This window comes from Trichogramma pretiosum, unplaced genomic scaffold (assembly GCF_000599845.2).
Source record: "Trichogramma pretiosum strain Unisexual culture from Peru unplaced genomic scaffold, Tpre_2.0 scaffold10, whole genome shotgun sequence".
NCBI classification, from domain to species: Eukaryota; Metazoa; Arthropoda; class Insecta; order Hymenoptera; family Trichogrammatidae; genus Trichogramma; species Trichogramma pretiosum.
In genome coordinates this window covers 1,362,520-1,379,106 of record NW_019641652.1, presented here as the reverse complement: position 1 = coordinate 1,379,106, position 16,587 = coordinate 1,362,520, and the positions used below count along the sequence as shown (strand labels likewise).

Here is a 16,587-nt window from a genome sequence, read left to right as displayed (position 1 = left end):
AAAGAAAATTCTTGGTTTTTTGTGGTTTTTGCCAGCCCTGCTGATGCATATTTCGAGCTTATAGCTCAAAAAAGTGTTTTTTTCTGTATAAATACACTTGACTTTTGAGCCGTTTTTGGTAAGAAAATGTGTTTCCTGACAAAAACTAAGGTCACCATAGGAAAGAGCATGCAAAAATATGTCGATATACATGTGTCGATTATTTTTTCAATGTCACTGGTAGTTATACAAGCGAGTTAGAAAATTTTCGATCGGTGTAAAATAGAGCGCGCGTAGTACCTGCATCATTTATCTTTCCTCGGATCATGAATACTTATAAAAAAATTACTTGATAAAATTTCGATTGATCACGCATTTTTTCAGCTTCCCAAAGCCTTCAAGCGTAATTACCAATATTCGCTTTTCGTAAAATGTCAACTTTTCGTATTTTTTTTATTAGGATTGATTTATTTTGAGCCGAGAACATTTTGGGACGATTGGCTGGAAAATATGCTCAACTTTAAAGACGTTTTTTGGCCATAAAATGCGTTTTTCGAAAAATCTAAGGTCGCCATCGGAAAGGGCATGTAAAAATTTGTCAAAATACATGTGTCGATTATTTTTTCAAGGTCACTAGTAGTTTTACCAGCGAATTAGAAAAGTTTCGATCGGTGGATAATGGAGCGCGCGTTTTGCCTGCACTAATTATTTTTTCTCGGAACACAAATGCTTATAAAAAAATTACCTATTAAAATTTCGATTGTTCACGCATTTTTTTAGCTTCCTTGGACCTTCAAGAACAATACCCAATGTTCAAAGTATGCGTCCAACGAAAAAAAATTTTTCCGTTTTTAGTCGAAAAATTCGAAACTAAATTCCGGAATTGCTCATATACATATATACCCGTCCCTCGTCGTAGTCGTAGTCGTAGTCGTCTTCAATGAGCGCAGCGCGACGCTAAAACGAACTTTCACAGCCGTATATATACTGATTTTCATGGTAGTGCTGCGGCGTTGGGTCGAGATATAAAGTACGTACAGACGTCACGAAGTATGAGCTTTTGGGTGCCGCTTTGCGCACACACACGCACACACACACATACATATAATACGTGCCTAGGGGATGCAGCACACGAGAACAGCTCACAGTGCATCGCACGTCGCATTTCTACGATTTAGCTCGACTGCTACTACTGCTGTATAGCTGCGACTACGACTGCAACTACTGCTACCACTGCTGCTACTATAAGCACCACCTCCATCACTATTACTGCTACTAGCTGGCATTGCTACTTGCAACTATCTGGTGTAATCATCATCGTCGTCGTCGTTTTCGTCGTTGCGAAACGACGAGCTTGAGCGTGAGCAGCAGCGGTAGCACGAAATTTCCTTGGCTATACATAATTTCCAGACACCTGCAGGCTACACGTACCCTTGCTCTTACTACTCCATCACACTCTCGTCGCTCGATCGTTATTCACGCGGTTATCCCGAAGCCGAGCGGCGATGCGCTGGCGAAGCTTTAACCCAGCTCTAATGACAGAGCAGCAGCAGCAGTCGGCGGCGTCGCAGCGGTCGAAAGATAATATCGGGCGCGTCCTTTAAAGCTTCGGCGGCATAATCAAGTTCCCGATTACAAGTTGGTTTTGCTGCTGTTGCTGCGAGATCGCCTTTACGACCAAGCCGGGCGGGTATATTATAACATCGCGTTGAGGTTGGAAGAACGTTTAAAGACGACGATGCGCTAGAGGTGACGAGGAAGGAGATGAATTTTGAGACATCCAAAAGTTATCATACGAAATAATAAAGGATAATTCGATTTAAGCTAGTTCAGAGCCAACTTGATTGCGGGAGCGACTCTCAGGCTGTACGCCCCCTGGCGGTCAGTTAATTCTTCACTATACTCCTCGAGAATATTTGCTTGGTTTTATTTACATTTATTTGTGTACAAACACGTATTCGATACTCCAGTGTCGAATTGTTTATTATTCGTGACACGCTTATCCTCATATATTACCCGCGTACATTAAATGTATCCTTTTGCTACGAGGATCGATTTAAGAATACAAAATTAGTCAACGATTTTTTTCTACATTTTTCACACCCTCGTAGGGGCATCGAGCAAAAAAAGGAAGATACACTCAGCCAGCTATTTAACACCTAATGTACTCGCGATTCGCGGGCGAAACACCGAGAGAGGGAGAGAGAGAAAAGCAACGAAAATTACTGCTTTTGCCGCGGCGGTACATAAATGCGCTATTTATACGCGAGCTACGGAGCCGGTAAAACGAAATATCGTACGCGTATGCTGCATGCATGTACGCGCGCACGAGCTGCTGCTGCTGCTATTATATATACACGTACGTATATATGAATGTTTGCAACGTTATAATTAAAAGAGCTTTCGGTTGATACGAGTTTGCACGCGAGAGATTGAAGGAGGAAAGGAGCCGAGTTTATAATAACTCTCGGCGCGGCGCATATAATAATATACGCGAGTTAATGTAAGCGCATTGTATATTTTCAATTCGAGGACCCGCTTCGAGCAATTAAATATTTAATAATGTACACTCGAACGAGAGTTTCGGATTCTCGCGTATACGACAGGGGGAAATTTTTTTTATTTTTATCAACGAAATGAAAATATCCATACGTACGATATACGCGTCGTTTTGAATATCAATGCGTTACGATCGTGTCGGCAAGAAAGATCGGTTGCATTAATACACACACGGACACGGACACGCGTACATCGCGCTGTAACGACGCAACGATATGGGAGTATGAAACTGTACCCCCGTCGCCCCGTTTCCTTCTCATCTTCACGGTGTGTGTGCGTGATGCCTTTTTGAAAAATGGATCGTACGCGCGCCAAACGACACATTTCAACGAGGAAAAATCTTTGTCATTTCATGCGTGCGCACACATATATATTTCACTGTATGCATACAGAAGAGCCATACAAACGCAATGGGAATGTATATGTACGCGCGTATAGCAAAGTATATTTCGCTTGACAAAAGTTCGCGTCTGACACTTTCGTCCGTCGTGCCAGCGGAAGAAGATGGAAAATCCGTATAGGTTCTTATATTATTCATACGTATTCTTCATATTCTTCAATTTCCATTGCCTTTAATGGACATTTTTACCTCTCGAAGACCAATGATTTTTCACGAGAAAAATAAAGTAGGCAATGCTATAATTAATGAAATAGCAATAATAATAAAACTAAAGTAAATACAGTGACTAATTTTTTCAGGCACATCGTAGGCAGTATAGTTCATTACATACCGTCAGATGGGGTGTGCCAGAATACTTGTAAACCACAAGAGATCAGACAAAGTTTTAGCATTAAAGTAAAATCGAATCAATAATCAACTCATATGTTGTTGGTGATTATTCATGTCGCTCTAATGAATGTCTTCGGCAGTAATTCGACAGGTGCATATTAGATACGAATAATTGAAAAAAAAACCCCAACGTTTATGTAAATTTTCCATCGTCGACAAGCGATTCTCTCTCTCTCTCTCTCTCGTTTCGCTCGACTGACTTTTCTTCTCCTCTCATCCACACTTTTCCTCGTGCACTTTCTTATATATCCCTTTGGTCTTATACGTTTTCTCGCAATTAAACTCTCTCTCTCTCTCTCGTCTATCGGGTCGCTTAATGAATCTTCGGTATATAGTTTCCACGGCGCTCCGGCTCCCTCTTATACACTCGGCTCTCTGCACACCTACATATATACATACAGCTATAGCGCAGCAGCACGTATACTCTTTCGTGGTATAATCGCTTTTAAGCGCCTCGCGCGTATACCGTTCGGTCGAAGCTATATCTACCTGCTATAAGCTACGTTGCCTATAGCTGATATACTCCTCTCTCTCTCTTGCTCTCTTACTCGATCTCTCCTCGTCGCGGTAATAGCAGGTATAGCGTAAAAAAGACCGCTGGGTTGAAAAAATGCGCCATCGAAGCCTTGTACTATTATACCGCCCTATAACCTAGGACCTCGTCGTCGTCGTCGTTGGGGCCGATAACGTAATAACGCGCGATTACTGCAGCGGCGCTTAAATGCAATTCAGCCGGCCGAAGAGAGCTGCTGCTACCTGCGATCTATTATACCTATAGACCGCGTGTGCGATCAGTGTTCCAGTCATTTTTTTCCCCATTCGCTCTCTCACTCTTCACTATTTCTCTCTCTTCTAGCTCGGTTCTCTCTCTATGGCACTTTATTTTCAGCACGTCGCGTCCGCCCGCTCGGTAGACTTGCAAATCGCTGGCGAACCTCGCCATAAATCGAGGGATCCCAAAGCACTATGTACGGTATAGTACGAGAGAAGAGCGAGAAGGCGAGGAGGTGCCGCACGCAAATGCATGTGCGCGTGTGAGAGAGAGCGTGCACCCAAGAGCTTGCAATTTGAATAATGCATGTACGTGTATACGCCCTCTCTCTGTGTCTCCTTATATATTATAATGTTGCGTGCCGCTTACATTAGCTTTGATAACTTTATTAAATTATCGTGGCGCGGCTACGAAGCTGTACGGGGTGTAGGTGTACATGTACGGCATGCCTCGTCGGTTAATGTAATACTCTCGCGGAGAAACTGCGAAACTCTAAATTCCGATACCCAAGGAGCACCGATAAAATTTGTCAACGAATTAGACTCTCGATCCAAATGTTAAAGTATACACGTATATAAATCGTGGTATTTCATGACCGACTCCACGCAGCAGCTAACCACGGGCAATGCGAGCTTGCGAGCTGCTCTTCTACGGGTCTCCACGAGGCGATGGATGTTGAAAAAAAATATACACACACAGCACCGTTCCAAGGCAAATACAGAGACGGGAAAGAGAAGAGGGAAATTGCGCGCGTGGTAAGTATACGAGCGAAGAAAAAGGAGCTCGGCACTTCTTCGCGGTGAGGAGAGAAAGCGAAAAAAAGAAAAAAAAATTGCCGCACGAAAAGCAAAGTGTCACATCTCTACACTGTAGCTGCCGAGGCTGTTGCTACTGCTGCCACGGAAAGCGGGCAAGAAAAAGCTCGAGAGTCGTTTAAAAGAGAAAGAGGTTTTATCTCGTGTCCTATTGTATGTCTCGTAATGATATATCTAATACCTATCCCGACGTAGGAGCGCGTCAAGGTTTCCGTAAAGATGGAATTTAATTATAATCGTTCGCCCGCAAAGAGCTTTGACCACTTTATCGCCGTACTTATTCTCTTTTTCTATTTTTTCTCCACTATTTTCTTAGAAAAGAAGAAGTTTGATAAATAACGCTCGCGGTATACGAGAATTAAAATTCAATCGGACGTCATCGGAATTTTTTAATTTCAGCGCGCGGCCGCCTCTCCAACTTTCGAGCTCGATACCGCGCCTCACGGAGATTTTGTTTTTTATCCTAATAGCTTTATTAACTTTGCAGGTTAAGCACCCTCGGGGTAGTAGACGCGCCACGGCACCCAAGCGAGACCGACGGGGGTAATTTTATTTGTCTCTTGTTTAATTATTCGAAGCCTATATAACAAGGTAAAACGAGGGCGGGAGCCGACGAACGGAGACGACGAACTTGAAAGTAGCATCTTCAGAAATGCGTTATTTAAAAGTTTTTACCAGCGTAAGGGGGGGGGGGCCTCTAAACGAACGCGAGACCGGTGTAGTAGAGCTCGCAGAAAGTTTTTCACTCGAGCTTCGGTCGCGCGTCATAATTAACACGCGGCGCGCTCGTTGAAAATATTTTTCCTTTATCAAACCCGACCGGTGGGCGAAAAAAGGAAGAAGTACTCTATTCTCCGGATACGATCGTGTTTTTATTTTTCATTTACTTTTTTTTTTGTTCAATTTCCTAGATACTTTTCTCAGGAGTACAATATCGATTCGCCGCGGCGTCTCTTTGAGCATTTTCTTAAGCTCCATATAGTCCGTATCGCGCAAATTAACCCGGCGCGCTTTTCTCGATCGTATCGAAAGAGGGCCGCCGTGGGGGGAGGAGGTGGACTATTTCGTTTTACGATGCTTCACCTACAGGCGCTCGAAGCTCGCTTCTTCCCAGCCCCCGGTATATAGAGTACACCTTGTCGAGAGTAATAAAATATAAAAATTACTCGCAGACGCTTAGAGCGCGCGCAGCAGGATTATACGGTGTATCGGGAAAGAGGGAGAGAGAGCACGGCGCAAGCACACAGGATAGGAGCTTTACACGCGATATCTTATAAACGTTATATACGGGAGAGGATATCGCCTTTGAGATGGCGCAAAAATAGCGAGATTTACTTAAGCTGTAAGCACTACTCTCGGGGCTGTGTGTACGGGCCCGCGCGGCTTGTTATATAGAGCGGAGGAACGATCGTTTGCGAGCAGTGGAAGAGAGAGAGAGAGGAATTTATCGCGCGAATTACTCGCAATCGGTGTAAGGTTATAATATATTACTTTGATTAATTCAAATGATCCAAGTCTAATTTCCGATTTAAGCTGGCCAGAAGTTTCTCTCTCTCTTACTCTCTTTGGGATAATACACGCGATTCGTGAAAAAGAGAAAGAGAGGAGAAAAAAAACTTTTCTGATAACTCGCTCTCGAAAAGCCAATAGCTATATACGTACCAGAGAGAGCTATATAGCAACGACGGGCCGAGAGATAAAAGTTCGGAAACTAAAGTGAAAATGTGCATTTTTGTGGCAAAACAAAAAAAAAAGGCGGGGAAGATAGAGAGAAGTGCAACTACAGAGAGCGAGAGTGAACGATATACAGAAAATTCGTGCAAGCGTTACTTTTGATTCAAGGAGTGGAAAGAATCGCAGCTCTATCCATCCATCTATCCATCTCTCTCCATCTCTATCCCTTTTTTTTCATACGTAACGATCTCGAAAACGGACATGACTCGTACCGTACAGAAAAAAAAGAGAGCAAAAAGAAGAGAGAGAGAGGAAAAAAAACAATAAGTTGATGGAAAATTTGCAGTTTTTCGCCGTACGCTCGTGTAATCATTCTCTGGCTCTCGTCCGTATAGTTCCTGAATTTTTTACCCGAGATTATGTATACCCACACACGCATTGTCTGTCTGCTTGTGCAAAAACGAGGTCGTCCGTTGGAACGCATGGCGTTCGAGCTTTTAACGGATGACGCTTGGGGTAATGAAATCAAGCTCTTCAATTGTTTTATATAGGATTCGATAAGTGCGTGTGTGCCTGTGTGAGGGCACGTACAAAAGTAGCGAGAATTACGTACGTAAATGCCGATTGAAATGGGTATTTTTTATTTTTTAAAACGAATTGGGACATTATAACGCCGTTGGCGAAATTATTGATGGTTACTGGTTTTGATTAGCTGACTCTGGCCAACCACTGTATACTTGATTAACTGCTGTCCTATCTGTAAATTGATCTTCATCGCATCTTGAGACAGTTTTCAAACTTTTGGCTCATCCTTGCCTGTATCATATTTAAGTGAGTTAAAACATTTTACACATTGAGTTGCAAGATAAATTATTCCTTTTTACGAAGACATTATTATATTTGCCACTGTTCTGTGTTTAAAAATATCCAATTTTGTTAATTAATTTCAGTAAAAACTCAGCAGTCCTAAATTACGAAAAATGTAGTATTTGACTTGACTTTGTGTAATGTAACTTTGTTGACTTATACAATTATTTTGACTTTGCCACTTGCTGATTTACAGATAAAAAGTACTCGCCATCTAGTGGTGGATGCTGAAAGTGGTATCTATTATCGTATTTTAAAGTGATTTAAAACTGGTTTGAATTTTTTGATACAATCAAATTATCATGTAAAGTGCGCTTGATATTTTTAACATAATTGTAATAAAAACATCCGAAAACACAAATCAGTCAATGACGATATATTTAAAAACATTCTAAATGGTCGTTATTAGATCATTGAACCATTATATTATAGTTGAGGATTTCTACCAGTATTCAAAGTCATTTGAAATGGGACTATTTGCATCGACCGAGAGTAATGCAAAATTTCGCGCTATTCGCGCATTTATTTCGTCTTCAGAAACTTTTACGCGCGCGCGTAATATACGCGACAGAGTATTTCTAACTAACCGACCGACTTGAAAACAGCTGCTTTTTCTCTCTCGCGCGTGTGCCCGCTATACCGCGGAGCATATAGCTCGCTGCGTTCCCTCTCAATAAAGAAGCTTTACACGAGAGCACGTCCAACGAATGCCGCTGTTATCGACTCGTTGCTGCAGTCGTCGTCTCGCGATACGCATTCATTGCGTTACTGATGACGGATATTCAAACGATAATATGAATTTTCATCGGTCAAAAAAATTAAATTTTTTCATTTATCTAGAGAAAAACAACCGATAATGCGACGAAAAAGTGTATCTCATTTTTTGTCCGTTTTCCTCGGGCACGTCGTATCGCCGGATATATGCCGATCGCGCGAGCAATTACTCAGCGAGAGAAGAAAAATACAAAAAAATTACAAGAACCGTTGAAAGAAAAATATATATCCGTAAAACAGCATAAGTTTCCACGAGGCTCCGACTGCTTCTTAGCGCGTGCTGTATATTTCACGCCATGCCAGATGCAAATGAAGAGAGAGAGAGAGAGAGAGAGAATTGCATTATATACGCTCCCGTGTGATGTACACAACGCGGGCCCATAAATCACTCTCCCGGTGTGTGTATATGTGTATACACGAGAGATTAAACGAGGATAGATTAGCTCGTATAATGTCGAAAAAATAGAGCTAGACGCGAGAAATTTGGATGTTAAACTCTCCTCTTTCCGGGCTTCTGCTGCCGGCACGAAAGATATCGGCTATGTTTACGCTGTAATATTATTATTATTATCATTACACTCGAGCTGCGTAACGTCCAATGACATCTAGGCGCGTAACGCTCGAACCCGCAGCTTAGCTCCTTCAACTCGCACATATACGATATATATACCGGGTGTACACAAAGCATCACGATCTTACAGACAACTCAATTACAGCTCGAGATTCTCTCGGATAAATTACGGTATAAGCGTCGTCGTGGCGCGTTGGCGCACGAAATTCCATCAAACGGAAGCCTACACGTAAAGCTCCACCCGATACTCGAGCGTACACTCGTATACTACCAAGGAAGTGCACCCGATATATATCTCGCTCGTGAGCTTTCCTACGAGCGAGATCCGTCCATTTCCATGTAATATACAACAAAGCACATCGGCAGCAGAGTAATCCGAGAGTTCGAGAGGCAATAATCAGGTTAAAAGGATTCGCTATATGTGTACGCGCGACGATGATAGGCTCTCAGTCGTGCCTCTCTGAGTGTATGGGATATATACTACTAGGCAGAGAGAGAGAGAGAGACGTGTCTAGGTCAAACAAAATGGAAAGGATGAAAGAAAGAGAGATAATGGTAGGAACGCAGAGGAAGGGGGAAAAAATAGACGAGCGACGCGATGTCGGGGCTAGGGGTGGCTGAGAAGAAAAAAAGTACGCACATATAGCATACGCTGCTGCTGCCGCCGCCATGTGTGTACGTGCAATGAACGAAAAGAGGTTTATATCGGCCGTGTGCGGAATATATTTTCTTATACACACACACACGAGCACGAGCACATGAGGGCAGTACTACTGTACAGCGGGTGAAACGCTTGATACAGTCCATACCTGCGCGTACGTGAGGAGATTTCGGGCTGCGCGTCCGACTAATATACGTAGCGCGTCTTTTTTTTTTTTTACTCTTTTTTTTTATATCGACGATTTACGAATTATTAACTTTGTCCGTGCGTCTCGTGTACGCCGAGGGGATGCATGATAACGATTTCTTTCTTTCTTTTTTTTTTTTTGGTGCTATAAAAGCGCGCGTGGCTGGACTCGAGCAATCGTTGAATTTGTGCGAGAGAGGCAGGCCGGTAAGAGCTTGTGGAGAAGACAAAAGGTCGTGGGCTCTTAAAGATCGTGATTCGGATCTTGATTGCAGCAAGATATATTCGGGATTTATGCACCGACGATAAAGTTTTTCCACCGGAACACTGGACTCTCTCCAGCTCTCGAAGCTTTTATTCCTCAGCAGCAGTCCGCGCAACCTCTCTCTCTGGGAACTTGGCGCGCGCGCAAGAGAGAGAAGTAGTTTAAAATCTTATATACAAAGTTTTGATCGAGTAAAACGCGTTTTTTCTCGCTCTTCTTTTACTCGTTCAACTTCATCTCCGTGTAATATTCGCGCTCTATGGAGAGGCTTATAAAGTAAAGCCGCTCTATCTCGAGAGTATAAGGATATCCCGGCCCAGCAGCTTATAAACTATCATTGAAAAATAAAAAAAAAATCACGCGCGGCATGCAGAAAGGATTAAAAATTGTTTTTGTTTTTCATTTCGACATTATAAGAGAGGAACAAACTTGCACTTACCTCCAGGTGAGATTGAGATGCTTCCAGGGCGTGCCGTGCAGGGTGTAGCGCTTGTAGCGCCTCAGCTGGCTGGGGTCGTGGTGCTGCTCCCTCGGATCCGGCTTGTCGGCGAGGCCGCAGCGACGACTTCGCATGAGCCTCTGCGTGGCTTCGTCGAGCTGGCCCGTCTCCGGTACGCCGCCGAATCGCTGTTGTCGTTGTTTTATCGAACGCCAATAAACCGGAAACACAGTAAGCAGGGATTTTCGGTTTGAGAAAAATATTTCTGTCGTCGCGCAAAATATATTCGTGCGCCATGCATAGGCCAGAGCAAGCACGTATACGTTTTACGCTAGAGAGATATTTACCACTTTTTTTTTTTTTTTTTTTTCGAATTCGTCGGAATGCGACAAAGCGGAAAAAAGTAAAAGTCATCGAAGTGAATATTTTTTCCCCGTGCCACGCGCGCTCTCTTTTGAACACGATTTATATGATATTTTGTTCGTAGGAAGACGAGCCGGGGGAAAGGGGAGGAAAAAAAAATCTCAATGCATAAAAATGAAAATGTCAGGAGTCGAAAAGAAGAAAAATCATCGTACGCATACTCTATGCACGGACGTCAGTATACAGCAGCAGCAGCGGCAGTAGCCCGCAGGACTACGAGAAAGGAAATTTATTCATGTATTAAATATTTTAATACACGGCGCGTTCGACAAACAATGTCTACATGCTCGCTACTCCGGCTCGCTTAAAACTCCCTCTCGCTCGCCGTTCAGTTTTTTACGATTATTATGCAGACGCGAGAGCGGGCGAGCGAGTGAAAAAGTTTCATAAATCTCTCTCTTTTTCTCGCGGAGATGTATAGCAAATTCCATTTGCGTGGGGGCGGCCTGGGTCTTGTGTCTTTATAAGTCTCTCTGTGTGTGTATAGTACTCGATGTTCAACGGAAGCTAATACACACATTCGAGCGCGAAAGATCAAACGCCAAAGGATATGAGAAGGAGAGAGAGAGAGAGAAGGGGTGAAAAAAAAGGAGTACGAAATAGCGCGCGCGCGCGGAAATCGAAAAAGCACCGGGCGTATAAAAGCAGCAGCTGCTGCAGCAGCAGCAGCCACGAAGCTCAAAGGCTAAAGATATGCGCTCGAACGCATACCAAAGCTCTCTCTCCTTTCTCCTTGACCTGTAATTCATTTTTCAAAAGCGAAGCTCTTTGTTTCTTCATTGATACGGCGATGCCGTTTGTGGCCCAACGCAAACTTGTTTGTTTATTTATATTTACTCTTGTTTTTTTTCTTTTCTGATTCGATGGAGGAGAATCAATATTAGCGACCTACAAAAACGTTAATTAATCCAATTGAAGCTTTAAAACGAGGAGACAGCCAATACAATTAAGATTTGGATTTGCTCAGGTCTCGAGCGGAATTGCTTTGCCCAGAGAGTGGGTACACACGGAGCAAGGCATTCCGTGTTTGAGCACCCGGTACACACACAGTGACTATTCTGCTGCTGCTGCTGCTGCTGCTGCTGCTGCTGCTGTTGCTGCCAAAGACAGATACAGAGGGTTTGCTCAATTGACTTTTTGTTTAGCTTTAGTATACCCAAAATCTGAGATAAATGGCATCGAGACAGATTTTCTAGGAATTGAAAATTTTCCACCCCCAAAATTATGACATACAATAGACTAGTTCGAAGAACAACATCGGTTACGGTGCATTACCGCGCGACTCGAGTATGATGAATTATTCGTGGATGAGTCGATGTAATACTCGTTCGAGCCGAAACATCTAAACTCTCGATACGTATATATTCGCGCAGCCATATTTTTCACGTTCCACGGCTACACATATTGTTTCATTTGTTTGCTCGCCTGCGCGCGGCTGGGTGGGGAGGCGCAGGATGAAAAAAAGCTGAGAGTGCTATTGCGATGAGTTGTAAGCAACGATTTTCTATTGAAACGGGGGGATGTGTCTGTGCGCCAGCATCGAGGATGAATATTTTTCAATAGTTCGCGTCTATATCTCTCGCTCTGCGGTTGGAATTTTTCGACGCCGATTAACTCTCGACGCCCCGCGTACATATCGCGCGGATATATCGCAAAGTTAAATATTTGCTCGATTGTGATTCATTCGATTTATACTTTTTTCGGTTCGCAGCGTATAGTGTATTTCGCCTCGATCGCATATGTAGGAAAGAGAGAGAAGGAGAGGGAGAGAAAAATCAAATATTATTCCGTGCACATCGAGCGAAATGATCGACATTTGACAATTCGCTATAAGGCCGCCGTCGGCACGTACGCGCGTATATTTTATAAATATATGAAACGTTTCGAAATAGATAATGCAACTTCTCATCAATCAATGCTTCGACTTTGGCTGCACGAGGAAAGCGTATAGTAGTTAGATATTAATTCAAGACCCATACGAAAAATCGAAAAAAGCATGATCTATCAAGTAGGCTCCTGTCATAGCAGTGGAAACGGATGCTATTTTTTTAGTTTTCATAGCAAATGATGTATGCTCTATGTGAAATGTCTCGATTGAAAAGTTCGTCGCAAGTAGTAGTACAAATAATATTTATTCTTTGATGCAATTTCTACTTCATATTATTATATTGTTTGACCGCTTCTAATTGAATGTAGCCCGAACAAAATATCATCGCTGAATTTCGACACCAGATGGCAATACAAAAACCTATTTCAAATTTTGGTGAGTTTTTGTTATAGTATACCCAGGAAAGGCTCCAATTTAAATAGAAATCATTGATATTAATTTGATTTATAAATTGATATTAAAATTTTAATTTTTCTTTCGAGATTAAATACTCACGGCTAATCTTTCTGTAATAATTCTACATAACTAGTATAATAATGCGCTCCTAATCCTTTTCGTAATGCCAAAATTCGTTTGACCACATTCAGGGCAAGTCAATCTTACTTGATTCGGGTGGTCAATTATATTGGTTAAAAATATCCTCGTGGGAGATTCACTTACAAGGAGACCACATGAGATGCGGGTCACCAAATGTCCTGAAAATTTTTTTCTGGTCTGCTGGTACCTAGTAATGAAGCACCCTATGCTTAATTTGATCCAATGGGCCTCAGGGCCTATTTTAAAAATCATTTTCTAATTTTTTGAAAAATATTTGTGATTTTCTAACTCGTAACAGGACATCTTTAAAAAAAAATTGCATAATGCACAAGTATTAGAATTAGTCAAAGAATACATTTGAATTTTTTCAGAATTTTTGAGACCTGCCATCACCTACTTTCGAAGGTCTCTGAAATTCTTAAGAAAATCGTAAAAGCGCGTCAAATTTGGGCCTTTGAAAATAAGTGATAGCAGGTCTCAAAAATTCTGAAAAAATTCAAATTCATTCTTTGACTAATTCTAAGACTTGTGCATTATGGAATTTTTCGTGTAAGATGTCCTTAGAAGTTTCCTTAGAGTTAGAAAATCACAAAGATTTTTCAATACATAAGAGAATGATTTTTAAAATGGGCCCTAAGGCCCATTGGATCAAACTAAGCATAGGGGGCTTCATTATTAGGTACCAGCAGACCAGAAAAAAATTTTTCAGGACATTTGGTGACCCGCATCTCATGTGGTCTCCTTGTTAGATGACATGGATAAGTAAAGCGGGATATTCCTCCGAAATAGTACCTTCTACTCTGTGTGATAATTTATACTGTGAAATTGTTTATTATATAGATAAGCCTTAGCTACAAGGCCTGCTTTCATTATTTTAACAGCTATAATAATCCACATCAAAAATCTATCTTATTGAATTACGATTGTGCATGAATATTCTTATTAATAGTAATTTTAAAAAACATCACTGCTTGCGAGTTTCGCGAAAAAATCATCTTCCGCCATCTATTGGCGAATTATCAACTTGAACGATATTATGAGTTTATCTATCCAACATTTTAACTTTCTGTAGAGAACACAGCTTTTTTGTAATGCGTACAGGATATTGTAAACTTGTACGGTAACGTTTATGAAATTATAGTACAAAGTTTTATAACTAGAGGCGACATTTAGACCGGTTTAAGCACGTCGGATCAGTGATTATCGCTTCAAAAACTAATAATTTATTCTCGTTTTAAAAAGAAACATGGTACATAATTAAATATATAATAAATGCTACAAAATACATGCGCATGATACGTAAGGCAATCCTCTGAGAGAGAAAATAAATATGGGCCAAACAAAAAGTAGAAAAGATAGCAATACGAAATAATATTGAAAACATAATAGCAGCTACGTAGTTTATACCATGTACATGAAACTTTTCGAAACAGATAATGCAAATCTCCAATCAATCACGCGCGCTCGAGACCGACGCTCGTTATCGTTGATCAAGCGTGCTTTTTTTATTATTAAAAAATATCGAATTCAGAACTCATCGCTTCGGTCGCTTTTTTTCCTCGCCCCCTTTTTTTTTTTTGTTACATCTCTCGCGCGTAACATAAAATTGATGCACTCGTGGCGCGTCAGCGCGATTTCGACGCCGCCGCATCTCCGCTGCATTATTATACAACAGATGCAGTTGCATAAATGCATGCACGGGGCACTGTCGATCGGAAGTCACGATCGGAGAGCTGTATCGCACATTCGATATGAATCATAGATCATCGAGCGAGTGGCACAAAAAAAAACGAAAGAGAGAGAGAGAGAGAGAGAGACAGACAGAGTAAAAATGTATATAGGATATTATGTATCTGGACTGACCTGTAAACTTCTGATGGCGTCTCGCAGCTGATCGTCCGTACGAAGATTTCCGGTCTCGAGGCCGCTTTGCGGCAGATAGCCGAATTTCATTAAGTAATTTTGCTGCAACAGAAAACAAGAGATCAATCATTATTATTCATCGTGAGCTGTATGATTCATTAATATAAAGTTCATTATTCATCGTAACGGATTACTACTATACTTTTAATGCAGTACGACTGTGACCCAAGCGTAATTAATAATGCCCGGGGTAAATTCGCAAAAACGCAATACCACACACCGTATATATATAATAAGCACGACCGACTCGAGCGAGTAGAGGTAATAATCGCGAGTACAGAACTTGCTGCCTGCGGAGAGTAGGGAAAATGAGATGCTTCGTTATCGTCGAGCTCTTATTTTGCGCCGCGATACGAACGGCGTCGCCGCTGCGTTTCCTCGCATCTCGCTCGCCGTACGTAGTTTTGTTTACACGCGGAAACGTTTCATTGTTTCGAGTTGAAAACTTTAGCCTTTAGCCGGCCTGTGCCTGTATTATATATATATGGCTAAATGCGCGTACGCGTTAGTATGCACGAACGATAAATCGATATATTCCGCGCGTATAAAAGTTACGCGCGTGTATATATGCGTGGCAGCGATATCAACGCGAATATATAGGTCGTATAGTCCTGGCGGTGCAGATATAAACAATCGCTCGACGCTGTTTGCGAGGTAAACACTCGTTTATATGAGAAATAGAGAGAGAGAGAGAACCAGAGCGAGAGGGCAAGTATTGACAATCTCGAAATACCAATGAAACTATGCGTCGAAGCTGCATATAGGTTTAATCGATCGTTAAGCCTCTCTCTCTCTCTCTCTCTCTCTCTCTGCAAGCTCTCGGTGTAAAATGGTAAAGAGCGAAGCTACTTTTCATCGCTGTAGCCCCGCATACGAAGGGAAATGAAAAGCTGTCTTATTTTACGATATCAACTCGAACACACACATTCGTTCAAAAAATACGCTGCCTAAAGAAAGCCTTAAGCGTTACTATAGAGAAGAAAATTCGAAAGAGGAGCTGCGAAGACACGCACAACGACGACGACGACGACGACGTGAGAACGTATTATATACGCAAACAAGATCCTTAAAAGCCAGATAACTCTTATCCAAGCTCCTATGCTCTATAGCTTCGTCTCTCGGTTGAAAAGTTTCGATGAGTAGGTTACAGTGGCTAGTGGCTATATACGCTTCGGACTCGCCACGCGTATCTATATACGTACACATGGGCAGAGAAAGAGGAGAGAGAGAGAGAGAGAACCTAGTCAATCTTCCCTCCCTTCTCTCTCTCTCACTCTATCTTTCTCTTTAAGGCAACTAGTCTTCCGTTTAATTATTCATTAGTCTCTCGCTACTACTACTACTACTACTACTACTACTACTACTACTACTACTACTACTACTACTACGGTGTACTACGGGTCAACGAGCAGACGAGCTATTTTCGTTCGGTTCTGCAACGAAAATACCTCACATTCACGCACA

The 16,587-nt window shown here is 42.0% G+C and overlaps 1 protein-coding gene across 2 annotated transcripts in view; it reads right to left on the bottom strand.

The window, feature by feature from the left end:
• Positions 1 to 16,587, bottom strand: part of LOC106656442 (matrix metalloproteinase-24) — a 153,452-nt gene that overhangs the window by 93,879 nt on the left and 42,986 nt on the right. Inside the window, exons 1-3 of one of the 2 annotated variants that reach the window (XM_014377419.2) lie at positions 15,266 to 15,333; positions 15,064 to 15,165; positions 10,353 to 10,540 (exon numbers count right to left, since the gene is read on the bottom strand). In XM_014377419.2, the coding sequence (XP_014232905.1) occupies positions 10,353 to 10,540; positions 15,064 to 15,153 (278 nt within the window). In that variant the 5' untranslated portion in view covers positions 15,154 to 15,165; positions 15,266 to 15,333. Of the gene's footprint in view, positions 1 to 10,352; positions 10,541 to 15,063; positions 15,166 to 15,265; positions 15,334 to 16,587 lie in introns of those variants that run through there. The other variant, XM_023460029.1, reaches the window with a different exon arrangement.